A 17,302-nucleotide genomic window follows, 5' to 3' on the forward strand; every position below is an offset into this window, starting at 1 on the left:
AAATGCAGTTTTCCAAATAGAAAATAAAAAATAAAAAATTGAAGAACAACATTTGCCAGTTTAGGATTTTTATTTGTTTGTTTGGTCAATCGCTGTGGCCCATAAATTTAGAACAGATGTTCATGGTCCCCACAGGATGACTCTATTTACTTTTCACAGCCAAGCTGCAACCTCCAGGGCTTATAAAGGAAGCTAAAGACAAAGTGCTAATTTAAGCTCCTTCAAAGCTTCCAAATATGAATCAATCCCCAAAAACTCCAATATCAAAATCCCCACCTTCAAAGTAAAAATAACTACCTGAAGAAAAGGGGGCTTTAATTTTCCCCTTCGTACTTTCATAACCACTATGAAAGTATGAAAGGGAACATTTTAGTTCACTTAATATTCCAATTTATATTAATATTAAGCGATTAAGTAGTATTAATATTAAGGCTTCAAGATAGGGGTGTAGTTATTCTGACTGCTTTGACTGATGGGTGAATTTGACCTCTGTGTTTGTGGTGTTGTATCTACTCTGTGGTACAACCTGTCCAATACATCTGCGCTCCAGTTTTAATGAGTGAAATTCTAGTATTTTATTAATCTCTTCATTAAGCTGCACTACAATTACCGGATAACCGGTCAATATGCAAGTTGCAAGCACTTTGATTGTGTTTCTTTAATTAGGAAGTATTTTTTGTAGTTTTTAAATAATTTTAAGATGACATTGCCCGTACTTCTTGTTTTCATTCAGTTTTAATAACAAAGCTAAAATAGAATTCCTAAAATTTATCCCACAAAAGGGAATCCTGTATGTGGGAACTGTTTTGAATGTGCCGGAAGTTTTACATATGAGCAGTAATCTCTCACAAATAGCTCTAAGCTATTACATTTCAAGGGCCAATATATTAAAATAAATGCATGTACAAATTTATAGACATAATGCACACATGTAAACATATCTTTTCTTTGGTTAATTAACCAAATCATCAACATCACTGCCAATCAGCCTCTATTCTGCTTTCTTAGTGCTTGTTTGTCATTCTACTGTTCAGACTCCTCCCCCTCTCTGTCTCTTACCCTCACCTTCGATGCCACCAAGTCTAGTCCTGTCCGAATTTCTATCACTGCTAGGATTCTGTTCTGCTATGATGACTCATTGGAGTCTATTTTTTTGCAGATAGCTTAATTAAACCCTGTATCAGTAGCTAAAAAAGAGAACACAACAATAACTCAAAAAAACATTAATTTAAAACCAAGATATGCAGAAGAGCATCTCTGAATGCACATGTCTAACCTTGAAGCAGATGTTCTACAGCAGCAGAGACCAGAAAGAGAGCCACTCTTGTCAGCTAAAAACAGGAAAGTGAGGCTACAATATACCCAAGCTCACTACAACTGGACAACAGAAGATTAACAAAAGGCTGACTGTTATGACATTTGCACAATAGAGTCAGAATTTTGCATAAAAACGGGCATAAATCCATTCTGCCTTCAGGTTGATTTTGGTGGTGTAATAATGTGGAAGATATTTTCTTGGCACACTTAAGGCCCCTTAGCATCAACTGAGAATGATTTAAACTCCACAGCCTGAGTATTGTTGCTGACTACATCTATCTCTTTATGACCACAGTGTGACCACAGTACAGTTTTCTGATGGCTGCTCACAGCAGGAAAGCCAACCGTGTTCAAAGTGAATTCAAATTAGTTTCTTGAACATGAAAGTGAGTTCACTGTAATGTATGGAATGTGGTAGGATGCCATAAAGAATTAAGCCAGTTCTTATGGTAAAAGATGGTCCAACCCAGTATTAGCGAGGTGTACCTACTAAAGTGACCGGTAAATAGAAATCATAACTGTGTATGTATCACATGTATCATAATTTTTACATGTGAAAAGTTGCAAAGAATTAGTGAGAAAAACTCATTGCGTTACATTTTAGGATAAATGTACCTGTCTCAAGAACCTGTCACCTGGGTTTTGTGTTTCCCTTTGTATAAATAAAGAAGCCCCCAGGATCTGCATTGTGTGCCCCATTAGTTTGCACCCATGCTCATTAATGTGATAAGTTGCCTTCATCATTGATACATGTGAAATGTGTATCATACATACATGCATACATATTTTTTAAAATATGTTATTGCATACTACATCTAATTCAATGCATCTCATTGCAGCTGGAGAGACATATATACTCGCATAGAATTAAACGACCAAATTTCAAACATTAAATATGAGCACATGCTCACTCTCCAACTGCAATTCTGGTTGTTTTAAAAAAATGATGGTAGGATAGAATTAAACTAAAAGCAACACTTTACATCTAAAGTCAGCATGTAATCTAGGAATCTAGCACGTAGGCAGTGTTTGAACATTTTTGTACCAGTCTTACCCATCAGGCCTGAGGTCTGCTATTGGCCTGTCTAAAGAGAGACGATCACTGAGGTAGGCATTATATCCATAGTACTGGAACTGCTTCAGAGCCACTCGCCGGTTGTCTGGACTGAGCTCTTGACCCCAGTGAGCAAACAGTGACGAGTCAGAGAATGACGTATCCGGCTGACCATCGTCGTCCTTCCCTGGAGTCTCTATGAAGGATAGAAAGACAAATAACATAAATATTTGTCTACTCCACTCCAACTTGTCAACCTACCTGTGAGGTTTGCATAACTGGATATTTAAGGAATAGTGAAAAACGATAAGCTAATATAATCCCTATGATTAATGTTGTTTTCCTTGTGTTGTAATGTATGTTTGCAGGTGGGGGTGAACTGTTATTTAAAAAGACTGGCTGAGTGTCCTTCAACAGAAATGCTAGAGTTCATGCTGATGATGAGAAGCTCTCTCGTGTCCTTGAACACGAGAAAAAGATTCAGTTTGTCCCAGCAGTTGCTGAGCTGCGCTGTAGCTGACTTTGCTGTTTGACCTACACAGACAGGACAAAGTGAAACCAATTTGCCTACAGCAACAGACACAACCTTTCTTTCATAGTTTTTTTCTCCCTTTCCTTTTAAATCCTGTCCTGTTCGGCAGTTTTATCAATCAGAATTATATGCACTGCTGTGCCAAACACATTTTGCTTTTCCAAGACCAGCTCTATAAATTCTCTATAGGCTCCTCTTGTTCATGGTTTATCTGTTTATTTCTTTATTTCTATTTCTGTTATTTCAGTTATTACATTATATGTGGTATACAGTATGACAATGTTTAAGGCGGGACAGGCAAAAAAAGAGGAGGGGTTGGGGAAGACATAATAAAAGGATGAAGTACAACTAGAAATGGACAGCTGCTGCATCTGTAAAAAAAAAACCAAAAAAACCATACAACACCTGCACAGCAAATCCAGCATGTCCAAATTAACACTGTCAGATTTGATTTCAACACTTTTAAAGTGTCTATATGGGTCCACACCAGAGAGTGTTAATTTAACTCTTTTTGGAGAGTTGGTATGTTAACTCTGATTTAGTGTTAAACACCAAATCTGTCTGGAGTTGATAATTTAACACTTGGTGTTAAGAGTTTATATATTAACTCTCAAAGAGTATTTTAGTTTAACTACGTAAGAGTTATCTTCTAATTAATTCTAAAAAGCGGGAATTTTACTGTTCTGAACTTCTAGAAATTTCTTTTGGAAATAAACATTTACTAAAAAGACGCAATGGTTTTTGAAAAACATTTATTCTGAACTGTGCACCACAATTTCAAAACATTTTCTAAAGATGTAACAGTGTACATGTTCTCACTTTCATTAGAATTTCGTTTATCAAAAGGTCTGACATAGGTGAGCTGGTAAATGCAAATAACAGCATTCTCATCACTTATTTCAATAAATACAAAATACAATATGCATGTCCTTCATTCATCACTTTGTGGAACTTCAACGCACTTCTGCTCTCCCCCATATTCCATCTTCACAAGCACATCCTATGTGGAGATTGAATAAAAATTAGTTGACACTAATTAATGGCACAAATTAATTGAAGCACAGTAAAAAAAAAAAAGGAATCCTTTTTGAGCCATTACTTGTGTAAAGTATTTTCCCAAAAGACAAGGACACAGACAACAGGTAATACTGAACTAAATGTAAAACCTCAACCTTTTTCATTTTTACCTAAACCGTGTGCACAAAACTCTGGAGGAATCTAAGTGCTAACGTAGAACTCAGTCGGGACATCTGCTACTGCTGTTTGCTCGTTTTTTATGGGAGATCGTTTTCAGGCTTCAAGTAGCACCATTATATCAACATTTCACATTCTAGACATTGTTTTAAGTGTATTTGACCAAGAAATTTGACTGAAAATTCACATGCAAGCTTTTTTTCAAGGCTGTGGTATTTCCCCGCAAACAATACCTTTCAGCTAGCTAAAACAGCGAGCGGTGCTATCAGCGAGCAACACGGCTAATGCCTTTCACACAGCTTTGTCTCAACTCCAAAGAGCCACAGAAGTAAAAGCTAATAACAATAATTGAAACAATCTTTGAAAACATGACTTACCAAGCATGGCAAACAACTCAAATATGTAGAGCAAAATGTTCTGAAACGGCTTCACTTCAGCTTCGATTGGAGCCGTGCTGGGGGCGGAGTCTGTGAATTTACTCTATTAGTGTCATAGCCCCTGTAGGAGTTCAGAGTTAAGAGGTCAAGAGTTAATGTTTCCATTGTAACACCTCCAGATTTGAAATAGAAACACTCATTTTTAACACTCGATTTTAACTACTATCATTTTACACCTCAGAGTTACATTAAAAGAATGTGACTCTACTTAGAGTAAAATTAACTCTAAGACTACTAACACCAAAACATTTAACACTTTTGAATTTGCTGTGTGGAACGCAAACATTTGAAAATGCACAGGTACATAAAGCAACAATGTATGTGTAGGCTCTAAGTCATCCAGGTCACAGTAATCTAAGGAGCTTGCAGAGTAAAGTGACTGGACTTCTGTAGGTTTCTTGAAGACGTTTCACCTCTCAGTTCTAAGACCAAATGGTGGTTTCTAGTGTCCCGGATTACTCAAAGCACTTTATATAACATGCCACATTTACACACTTTCTCCAAAGTCAGTGCTTCCTAACTACATTCATACACATTCACACTCTTGACATGCAGACTGGAGGAGCCAGGGATCAAACCACTAACCTTTCGATCAGTAGGTGGTAAACATGAGTAAACCGTCACTAGGTTTTGGATAAAGTGTACACTCACAAACCTGTCGAACCTGCATTTGAAATGTTGGCTACCATAGCAGTATAGTATTGCAACATGGCATTTGGGTCTTCTAACAAAAATAGGAAGATAGGAACATAAATAGTGCCATCATTGCCAGACCTGGCCCACATCTGGTTGACATACACCCTGCCATGACACCGGTCAGTCAGAAGTGCCAGCTTGATGCCAGATCCGGGCCAGACCTGTTTTCTATAGGCCTGGGCCACATAAACCAAACCACAATCGAGCCAGATATGGCATGCCATCACATAGGCAGTACCATCTATGCCAGGCCTGGCCCATATGTGGATAACATACGTCTTATCATGCCAGAAGTCAGCCAGCAGTGCCGGCTTGGTACCAGATCCGGGCCAGACCTGCTTGCTATGTGGGTTATACTGAATCCAGAAGAAACCGTAATGTCCTTTGATGTGGTTTCACTCTTTACTTGCAGATATACAACTGAGGCAGTGGAGACTGTCAGAAAATGACTAAAGCAAGACAGCTCCTTAGAAGACAGAACTAGCTTTGGCCCTGATCAGATTTGCCCACTGTTAGACCTCTGCCTTACCACCACATATTTTAAATACAGTGAGGGTTTCTACAGACAAAAAACAAGGATGTGCCATGGGCTCCACAGTGTCATCCATTGTGTCCACTGTGAACGATCATCCTTGAACAGAGGAGATGGCTTGCAGCACCAACTGTCTGCTACCTACAATCCCAGGGCCCCAGGTCGTGCACCTGGACCCACCCAGAAGAGGCGAGCTTTCCTGCCTCTGCCGGAACCTCTGGACAGGCGTGTAGGACCATATATCATGCATACAGTTCTCAGCAGAGTTCTCTTTGCAGTGGGTGCATATGTTTGAGTGTTTAAGGCCCATAAGATTTCCCATATAACATGTTCTAGATTTTTTATCCCTTTCTCATGCCACGATGCAAACTTTAGTATTTTCTTTTCCTGACAGATATCTGGATTGTTCCAAATGTGTGTTAGTTTACATGGGAAAATGAACATTTAGTTATTTTTAAGATGTCCCACCAGGCTGTCAGAAAGATTTTTATGTTAAGGCTTTTAAAGCAGTTTTGATGCTTAATACTGGAGCTTATGAAAGGCAAATTAGAGATTTTTACTTTTCCACAGAGTCTAGTGATTTAAACCAAGTAAAGGGGATTTATTAGGGATAACTGAGAATTTTTATTTTTTATTTTTGGCAAAATCATAATTTTCATGGTGGCAACTGAGAGGCGCCTGGCAGAAACATATATACCTAGATATCTAATGTTACCTGACTGTAGTGGGGTGGTGGTGGTGTTTTTCAAATTGCAATTCAGAGGCAAAACTGCTGATGGAATAGTATGATATGGATAAGAACTTATCTATAAGTGTGATCGTCTTTCTGAGAGAGGTTTGTGAGTTCGTAAGGAAAAGTAATATATCATCGGCATACAGGCTTATCCTATGGTCTGTATTTTCAATTTGAACTGTTTTGATAGCTATATTTTGTCAGATTGCTACCACTACTGGCTCAATAAAAATAAAAAATATTTATTTATATTTTAAAATATTTATTTATATTTCTAAATATTTATTTTATATTCCGATATAGCAGAAATTCAGAAGGATTAATCTGTGATGAAGTCTTTAAAATATTTATTTATTTGTTGTTGTGAGGTTTATGTTTATGTGGTAAATTCCAGCATTCAGGCAAAGCATACATAACGCTGAGTGCTGAGGGAGAAGAGAAAAGATATGAATGGTGACAAGGGAAATAAGTTAATGCAGCCACCCAAGAACCATTTTGAGTAACCTAAATCAAGTAACCATCCCCATGGAGGGATGGATGGTCTGTCGCAGGGATAACACATAATGACAAAAAAAGAAAAAATGACAAAAAAAGAAGAATTACAGGCTAAGATGATTAAACCAGCAATGTTTGTTCTATGTAGACATGTCTCAAAAGAGACACAATAAAAGTTTTCAAGCTATACTTGCAATACTTACAACACTTACAATTATACTTGCAATACCTAATCCCAAAATATTTTCTGTGATGCTTATTAATACACTTATTAAAACACTTTTTTCATTTCAGTGAATAGTGTGCAACGGGTCTGAAAACTGAGGCTGTTAGTAATATTAAGAAAACGTGATTGCAAACAGAGGGACTCTCGAGGCGGAAAAAAATAGTCAGAAAATAATTAACGTTATAAAAAATTGCCTCTGTGTCATGGTTAATAATAACATATTGTAAATTAAAATGGCCTCATCAGCAGGAAATGAAATCTAATGAAAAGAGGTTCTGGCGTATCATGTGTTAATAATTTCATTAAGAGAAGGCATAAGTGCCCTGCAGCATAGTGAAACTATAGAACAATAAAAAAGAGTCAATTTCCATTATAAACCTTCAGTATTTCAGCTCCCTGCTGAAAGACTGCAGCTATCAGGGATAATTCACATCCTACCATACGTAAACATTCATGTATGGTTATTAAAAAGTAGAAGAGTGACAAAAATAATTTCTTCATTTAATCAAATTTTCAAAGTTCAGATTTATTCATTTTTAAGCTGTTTAAATACAGCTACAGTATTCTATTAACTGAAGACTATTATTATTATTTTTACCAATAAAACGTGAGCAAAATAAACTAAGAACTCTCAAATACCCAAAGAGAAGTGAGGGGTGACTCCTCACTGAGACTGCATACAAAAGACAGGTTACAGACGTGTGTGTGTGTGTGTGTGTGTGTTTTAAGCAGATTGGGAAAGGTTAATATTCATGAGCAGATTAAATACAACAATATGAAGGGGAAGCAGGTGTAACAGGATTACATTATGAACAGAACGAAAAACCTCTTCTGACAAGGCAGGAGGTAATACTACTGTACTTTGAAAGGAAAAAAAAATACAAAGTTTATACTCCGTTAAATTAAAACACAGTTTCTATCCTGTACACATTTGGTTATCATGAGGACATAATCATAGTTTTGTACCTCGACCCTGAGTCTGACCTTAAAATGGTCTCTTAAAAATTTCACTAAATAGCCTCTGGGCATCTTAGAATATTTCTGTTTCAGCTTAATATCTCTTTTTACAAATAAGAAATTTAAAAACTCTACAAACACATGGTGTGTTAGCCCAACAATAAACAGCAGGCAGTACAGACAAAGCTGACAAGCTAGTAAACATTGGAGAATTTAGGATAGAGGCAGAATTAGAGTTGAACAAAGCAAACATTACACTCATATATTCGTCACTGGGCAAGAAATACGATTCCAAATGAATTATCTTGTTTTGTGTGTAAATGTACTGTTTGTTAACAAATACAGCATGTAAATGTGATAATGCAGTCTTGCATTATACAGTCAGTCTTGTTCTGAAAATTACTCTGTGCTGTGCTCAAGAAGGCAAAAATATTGCGGAGAAATATGGAGGAAATTTCACTTTTAGGTTAAAAATCCTAACATGCAAATTATAAATGTAAATGAGGCATTGAGTCCAGATGGAATTACCTGTAACTAATCTAACCTGTAGGTCATTTTAATATTTATTCTATTTTAACCTCGTAAGACCCGAGCTCTTCCACGGCATGCATTTTTAATTTCTCTTTGCTATTTGGGCTGATTGGGACCGGATGAATGTAAAAACAAAGAATTTCCAGATTTTTTTTTTTTTTTACCTGATTTTTGTTCCTGACAAAAATGAGATGCACATATGAGGATATTTGTTTAAAATTTCAATAGAACAGTGGCAGTATAATGTCCCCGTAAGTGGATATCAGGCCCTTGTAAAACAAAATTTAGTATTTCGGTCTAGACAACCCAAAATGTGATGTCCACATGTACCAACTAGACTGTGAGCTTTAAATGCTTTAAATACTGTGCGCAGTAACAAGGAATAGATTGCACTGAAGCACGAGCTGATGATTGAATGTATTTGTCTTGCTGCACAGAAAGCTACCAGCTGACGGCATGTCTCCTGCATTTATCAAATGTGGTGCAGTATTGTACACAAAGTTATTTATCTTTGATACATCACAGTGGCGTAGCTGTATTTTATAAAAATGCTCAGAGAAACATTTACAAATCAAAAAGCCAGCCAACATCCAAGCTGAGAGAAGACAGAAAATGATACAAGCCCGAGGCAGTGAAACTTACATACAACCCACAGTTGTTTCACTGCTATGAAGCACAGAGGAAGTGTCTCAGCTCTCGATAAGAGAACTCTGTGGTTAGGCTAAGGCCTGCGTAAAACTTCTCCAAGTCTTTCAATCTGGGCAAGCATGCCTGAAGGCCCATTCATCTGACTGCTTGTGGTGGTGATTAATTAAGCCTACAGAGATGATTTCCTCTGCGGTGAATCCCAGAAGTAGCTGTTAGGGCAGGTTGGTGTTGTTTAGACAGAGTGAGTTTGGCAACTTGGTGTTTTTTAGTATGTCTACATAATCACATCTGACAAATATGATAGCACAATACAATTACTGCAGTGGTTCGAACGAAGACCAAAGCAATTAAAAGTGTGTCACATGACTCTTCTATTAAGCAGATCACGTGACTCACTTTAACCTTGTGTTTGGAGAGTGGTTTCCTCTTGAGCACAACAAACACTGCTGCTAATTCAAGTAAAGCACAGCCAAACACCTGAGGCAAAGAGTAGGGCACGTGCATAGTGCGTGTAGACTGGGAAAGTATTCCCTAAGCTTCCCAGAAGCACTCCAGCCCTGTGTGGAGTGCAACACTAAGTGTGCTTTCAATGCGTGCACAGCAAGGCAACTGAGTTACGGCCGTCTCCCATAGTCACAGAGGAGAGATGCAGGAAAAAAGATATGCACATACAACCAAAACACACTCATCATTAAACGAAGAAAAAAAGTTGTTAGGGAACAGATAACAGTTAACAAAGACGTCACGGAAAGAGAACAACAAACCTCCAGGTCCTGCATGGTCTAATTTTTGGGAGGAAAAGCAGTACGTGTTAAATTATTCAATTTGATCCCATTAAAGATAGTTCAAAGTGATGAAACCACCCCACAATGCACAAAGATTTTATCAAATTATATTTACTCATGCCCCCATGCTTGTGAAGGGAAAATGTTTTGAATGTCAAACACAAAGCATTATCATTTTATAGAAATCCCTTCTGTGCAATGCTAACTCACAGTGGTACAGATGTAGACCTCTGATAAAGCTCTTGCAGACACTGGGAGCTTTTTACCTGCGCCTTCAAACCCCAAGGTACACAGTACACTTGGTAAGAAAGGTGAGGCTGTTGAAACTATTTAATGCAAATCAATACGATGACAAAATGTCCTTTAAAAAATCCTTAGTATATCTAAGACCTTGCAAACTGTCAAATGGACAAGAGTGGATGGATGGAGAATATTCTCATAACCTTATATAGTCCTAAAATAACTTAACTGATGAAAAGCTTTGTTTTGTGATGAATATATGGTGTATATTTCTCAGGGTTTTAGAGACCTTTTTTGTTCACTTTAAGTAGCAGACTGGCCAACACCAAGCTCATGCTAGGTGTGACACCAGTCAAGACAACTCAAGTCAGAGCAAACTAATTATTTATATTATTTATTATATATATATATAAAAATGATCAAATTAATCTTTTTTTTCAGCTCTTATAGTAATGATAATAATGGTCACTATCTTCAGAGATCACACCACTGGTTATCCTCAATCCTTTCTTTCTTTAATATGTGACAGTAGGCTTAAATTGGGACAGATAATCATCACCATATTCATAAATAGTCGTCAAAGAGCTTCCCCAAAGGATGCTATCCCTGTTTGTATTTATGACAGTAATTATGGTTTAGTGAGGGGGAAGAGCTTCCTTATAGACACTCTATTCCACTTTGTTAAGACAAAAATATCAGACGAGGTCCAACAGATGTGTTATCGATATGAGAGGCAGAGGTCATATATTGCTCCTCAGTCACATAGGCCTAGAGATCCATTGGTGACACCCTGGCAACCTCTGGCTGCTAGGGAAAAATGTGTATTCCCTGCCTCTATGAGTGGTTACTCGAGATTGTTAGTAAAATCTTCTGTCATCTTTATTAGTTTATGGTTTTGATTTTAAAATCTAAATCATTATTAATAATTAATGAGCAGAACAGAAGTTTAAAAAGCCACACCACAATATCCTTATGATTTCATTGAAATGATTTCAGTGAAGCGATTAGAAAATGTTATTGAACCACTTTCCCAACCAGCAAGTGGCTGGTGGAGGTTGCTGCGTAAATGGTTGCTAAGCCTCAGTGTTGGGGGCATTTAAAACAACAACAACAACAACAACAACAACTAAACAGCACCAGTATTTCCCTGAATGGTTGGTGAATTGTTGCCGAAAGTTGCTTGCTTTCATTGCAAGCAGATTACAACAGTCATCATTTGCATGTACGATGACAATAAAAGGCTATTCGATTCCATTCTACTCTTACATACCACTTTTGCCTTGAAGAAAAACAATGGTTTGCACAGCAGTTTTCAGCACAGCAATTTTCACAGTTTCATGACCTCATGGCAAGCAGTTAGAGAGTGACAAATCAGCAACTGCCATACAGTCTGCTAGAAACTAGTTGGACAATACTAATTTTTCCCTAGTGACCAATGGTTGCCACATGCTTGCCAAGCAGTCTCGAGGGATAGTATAGTAGTTTGGTAGCCTTGTAAGATATACTGTTTTACCACATTTATTACCACCTCCACAGGTCCAGTCAGAAAATAGCAAAAACATGGCTGATATTAAGAACCTACTTTATAGTCATCATATTTTTACAGCTTATTACTCAGGATATATTGTTAGTGCTTCAGTTTCAGTCTATTATTTTAATCTAATGGTCTAAGTAGAATTTTTTGGGGAAAACAAAATGAAAATCAGATTTGTGAACTTCTGGGTTTTAGTTCTGTTATTTCAAAACTAATTTATGTAACTCTCACTGAGATCTAAGCTTCAAAACTCTTAATGCAGGTGCTGAGGAACTCAAATGTGTTTTACTACAAACTAAAATTGATGTGCACATTTTGCTTTAATCAGTGATCCCTGTTTGACCGAGACATGAGACAAGCCTTTCAAAAGATCTTGTGTCTATTCTTGTGATTTCACTGTCTAGAAAATATTGTCCAATTAAAACAGACAGTCTGCAATTTATCTTATCCTGTCATTTTAACATCCAACATAATGAGAGTGGAGTATGAAGCCAAGACATCAAACACCGTTACGCGATCAATGTGTTCATTGTATATTCATTCGGACCGTGAGCAGGTCCGAATGAGAGGACCTTCGATTACAACATCGATTACAGTCTTATGAAAAAGGCAGGTCTCGTCACATGAAGATTTCAGGCATAAGGTTTCTATAAAACTAGATAAGCTGCCTGCTAAAAGAGACTGAGTATTGATTTTTAAAAAATTTACTGTTCAAGGCCATTTTGACCATAGTGGGGAAAAAAAGCAATGATGACATAGACATAGACACACACACACACACACACATATATATTTAAGCTATTCTAAATCAAACGAATGATGATTCAATAACATTTGCTAGCTGCTTTCATTAAAATCATAAGTTTATGAGCCTAAATATTGCATTTTGATTTTAAGAATCTTGTTCTGCTTATGTGGAAAATCAAATTCATAAATTGCTAAAGATGAAGAACAGAGGACTTGTTTTATGCATTTAAAAAGCTTTGTGATATATATTACATTGCAGTTGAAGACACACACACACACACACACACACACACACACACACACACACTGATTATAGGTAAAAGTACTCTTTGATATTGTGGTATTGATCTATATTGCCCAACTCTAAACACACATGCTGATAAAAAGTATTTGCCTCCCTCCTGCTTTCCTAGTTTTATATTATATTTGTCACACTTAACTGGTTTGATGATCTGAAATATTTTTCATATTTGGACAAAGACAACCCACTAAATACAAAATGCAGTTTTTCAATTTTGAAATGATTTAATGTATTAATATAAAAACTGATCCAAACCAGCTTGCCCCCATGTGAAAAAGTAACTGCTCCTTTAACATAATAACTGGTTGTGTCACCCTTGGCAGCAATAAGTCCTTCACACCCCTTGTGGTCAACTCTTTGGTCCATTCTCCAAACATTTTCCTTTTTTAGCTATAAAACAAAAAATCTGAGTCTGAGCCAGGATTGTAAAATAAGCTGGAACCATAAACCCAAATGAAAGACAACACATCATCCAATCCAGTAAAAACATGCCAGACAACTAATAGATAAAAAAAAAAGTCAAAACTCATTTCATATGTACTGACAAAAAACCTTTGATGCCTTTGAAGTAGATTCTACTGTATATCCATGTCTCTTCATACACCGAGTCCATCCATCTATTCTTAACCACTTATCCAGTTCACGATTGCAGGTGGCGATGGAGCCTATCCCCGCTGTCATAGGGTGAGAGGAGGGTACACCCAGGCCACATCACCAGTCATGGAGCTAACACGGGCACAACTAATCATGCTCATACTCAGACCAACTATTAACTAATTAACCTAAGATTGAACTATGGGAGGAAGCTGGAGTACATGGAAGAACCATAGCAGGCACAAGGAGAATTTTCAAACTCCACGGAGAAAGGCTCCAGCCGGTCAGCAGCTTCAAACCCATTACTATCTCGCTGTGAGGCAGTGATGCTAACCACCGTGTCACCACCCAGGCATGGTAAGGTTGAATGGATATTTGGAATATAAATAAATAAATCCATTAATGCTGCAGCATTATCCTTCACAAACAGCCACAGACACAATAAAACATAATGCAGGAAGTCCATTTTCAGTAATTGACTTTCCCACACTAAATGGAGGATGAGTTGCATTATAAGAGGTTAGCAGTGGACCAGTCCCTGTACCTATCTTTCCCTCTGACCACTGCAGACTGAACAGTAGAAATACTGCATCCATGTTAGAAATTAAAAGTGTTCTTGCACATGTTCACTTTGCCAATTCAGAACTGTGTGAGGTGACATCAGACTTTGCTGAGTACCTTTTAAATTTTTCACACTGAAACTCTGTTGGCACCTCAGGGTTGCAACTCAGTGGTCACATTCAAGTCAGTGTGAAGGGTGCAAGAGAAAGAGATTCTTTAAATAAATAATTTGCTGGTGACTGTCTTATCTTATCTGCTTTTACTTTGTTTCCAACAGCAAGTCACGGTAACACCGCTCCACTTTAACAAATAAGCACTCACATAAGAGTCGTTCAAAGAAAAACAGTAATTTGCATTTTGTTACTGACTGACACACTGTTCCTTTGCGCCTTTTGTCTTAATGTGTAGCTTCAAAGAATGACTCGTTTTTCATTTTAACTTGATGTGGAAGCGCATGAAGACACAAGTTCAACTGCTTTCAGAAATATGGTTAAAATAAGACTGCTCTTATCTGACAGTGATGTGAAGAAGGTCACCGATGCTTTGATTTCATTATAAATTACCTTTTTTCTCTTCCTTCCCTTGCCATTTTAGCTGCAGGTAGCAGGAAACATTGCTGGTAGACGCTTAACAGAAGCTAAATGACACATTAATCCAGTTTTATCGCCTTTTCTCTGTTTCTCTCTGAGGTTTAGAAGAGGTTCAAAGATTTAATTGATTCTGGCATTGCCTGTTTCAAAACCATTTCACAGCTCTGCCCCTCCTACACAAAGAGCCAGGCCACAAGAGTCTTAGATCTTCTGTAAATTACCTCACGACTCGTCCAGAATCGAGACTAAATGTGGAATTCATGCAACTGCTGTTAATCAATATATGTAGCAATTAATGTCATTGTCACACTATCTTTAATTCGTAACAGGGTGTGAGCAAAAAAATATGAGCAGGAAGACAGAACGAGATTCAATGATCTACCTGAAATCAGCACTGGTGTAGAAGCAGAGGTTTTATTATCCAATCAGTGGGCTGCAGTTTGTGCTTTAAATGTCAAATTATGAATGCAGGATTAGTCGATACAAACAACTAAATTGGTTTTGTCAAAAGGACATGGAGAATGTCTGCATTTAGAAAGAAATGCTAACTAAAACGCTTGTTCTCTTTTGCGGGGTGATCAATGCTAACTTGCCTTAGCGGTATTAATTCAATTTGGAGCCAAGACCTGTGGTCTGTAAAGCATCTGGCAAAATTCTGCTTTACAAAGTAACACCATCTTTGTGACATCATTTGTTTAACTGTAAATTAGGTTACATGAGTTTAAAGCTGTACTAATCAACTTCTGTCTGTTAACACCATCTCTGAAGAATATCGTCACATAAAAGCTGTGACTTATAATCACAAACTTCCGTAGAATAATAACCTGACTCTGCAGTTTGCCTGAATTTAAGAGGAATAAAGTCCTGTGAAAAACTAACTACACCCTGTGATTCAGTGGCTTATAGAACCACCGTTAGCAGAAATGAGAAATTGTTCATCACTGTCTTACATTGTTGGGGATGAATTTTGGCCCACAATGTTGCTTCAGTTCATTGAGGGTCCCCCAACACATCTAACCAATAAGTGGACTGAAAATTCCCCTGTGGTTTGTAATGGCAAATCTTAGTTTCTTTGGAGTCCACTTGGATTCTTCTCTGTGTGAAAAGAACTCAAACCAGGGGAAAGTTTACTTACTTATCAACTGATTCGGACCAGAGGAAACAAACGATAGGTGTGAAAATGTCCTCAGAACTATGTGAATTACTTGTAAAATGAAGTGATACAACCTGCGCAGTTATGTAAGCTCACCCTAAAGAAGATGCACGCTGTGGCAAAACACGTTGAGTGTGATCAGCTTTTCATGTTTATAGACCAGTTACAGCTTTTATTGTCACTCCTTCCTCACACAACTCACCCCTCTTCTGGCAATAAATACAGCTAATAACCAATTAGTCTACTTACTGGCAAAAAGGCTAAGTTGGCCACTGTATAGATGCTGTATAGGCATCTCTGACTTGGGGGGAGGGTGGTAGTGGCGGTGTGAGTCTCTCATTAAGACGCATCAGTAGCTGGCACGTCACACTGACATTTTCCTCTTGAAAGAGGAGAGGGGTGTGCAGCTTTTTCATTATTTACTCCCAAGAGGGGATATGCAGGGACAGAATTTAGGAGGGTCATGTTTACTTGCAGCGGCCTTTGTCATCTCTACTCCTTTTGTTCATTTCTCCTCATTAAAGCCCTGAAATCACCCATGCCCTTCAGAGGGCCACCGATGCTTTGTTTTTGCTTTTTCATCCTTTAGAAGAAGACGTCTTCTCTATAAATTCAATGTCATTAACACCAAAAACATCAGAGCAAAGTAACTCCTAATATTTTCCTTCTTTTGAAGAACAGCAGATATCATGAGACACTGCCGGCGTTATTTGATGTCAAGCTCTGGACATTTTGCTTCTCAGCCACATTTCTCATTCTCACTGCTCAACTTGAAAAGCTGGATTTGCCATTCCATTAAATTCAGTCATCTGAGATGCCTTTTCTATAACCTCATATCAGATTTGACTTCCTCAGCAATGAGCGTGTGGAGAAAAAAAAAGAAAACTTCTTCACAGTATCTTTTCATTTTCTATCTTGCAATTTTTATCTGTGCCCTGCATTTAACACCATTCGTCCTTTATGGGGAGGGGTTGTTTTCCCTGAGTCTCGGCTGTAGACTCTTCTCAGAAAAGCACTCATTGTTGTAGGATATAAATCTGAAAATATTTCAGCGCATTGAGAGCAGAAAAATAAACTGATGTAGCCCAAGGCATGGAAAAATATAGGGTGAAGTATCCCATTTATCTATCAGAAAGCACATCTGTCTTTTTAAGCCAATACCAACTATTCACTGGTAATGAAGTTTTAAAGAATAACAAAACACTTTTTTTTTCTTTAAGACCTAATTTTCTAATAATTTACCATTAACCCAATTTGCTACAACACTATTGCAGAGACAAGTCTGCTCTTAGTGGCAACAGAAAAAACAGCAAATAATTGTTATTGCTACGTTCCTTACTACAAGAAGTGTTTTTCTTTAGCAAGTCATTAAAAGTCCCCCCACTTAGCATATATTATGAGTTCCCTGAGATAAGATATGTATTTACTCTGTATGATGTGTTAGT

General features: G+C 37.5%; 1 protein-coding gene across 1 annotated transcript in view; it reads right to left on the reverse strand.

The window, feature by feature from the left end:
- Positions 1–17,302, reverse strand: part of galnt18b (UDP-N-acetyl-alpha-D-galactosamine:polypeptide N-acetylgalactosaminyltransferase 18b) — a 98,718-nt gene that overhangs the window by 60,091 nt on the left and 21,325 nt on the right. The window contains exon 2 of the mRNA XM_085178839.1: positions 2,372–2,567. Within this exon, the coding sequence (XP_085034965.1) occupies positions 2,372–2,567 (196 nt within the window). The remainder of the gene's footprint in view (positions 1–2,371; positions 2,568–17,302) is intronic.

This window comes from Neolamprologus multifasciatus, chromosome 1 (assembly GCF_963576455.1).
Source record: "Neolamprologus multifasciatus chromosome 1, fNeoMul1.2, whole genome shotgun sequence".
NCBI classification, from domain to species: Eukaryota; Metazoa; Chordata; class Actinopteri; order Cichliformes; family Cichlidae; genus Neolamprologus; species Neolamprologus multifasciatus.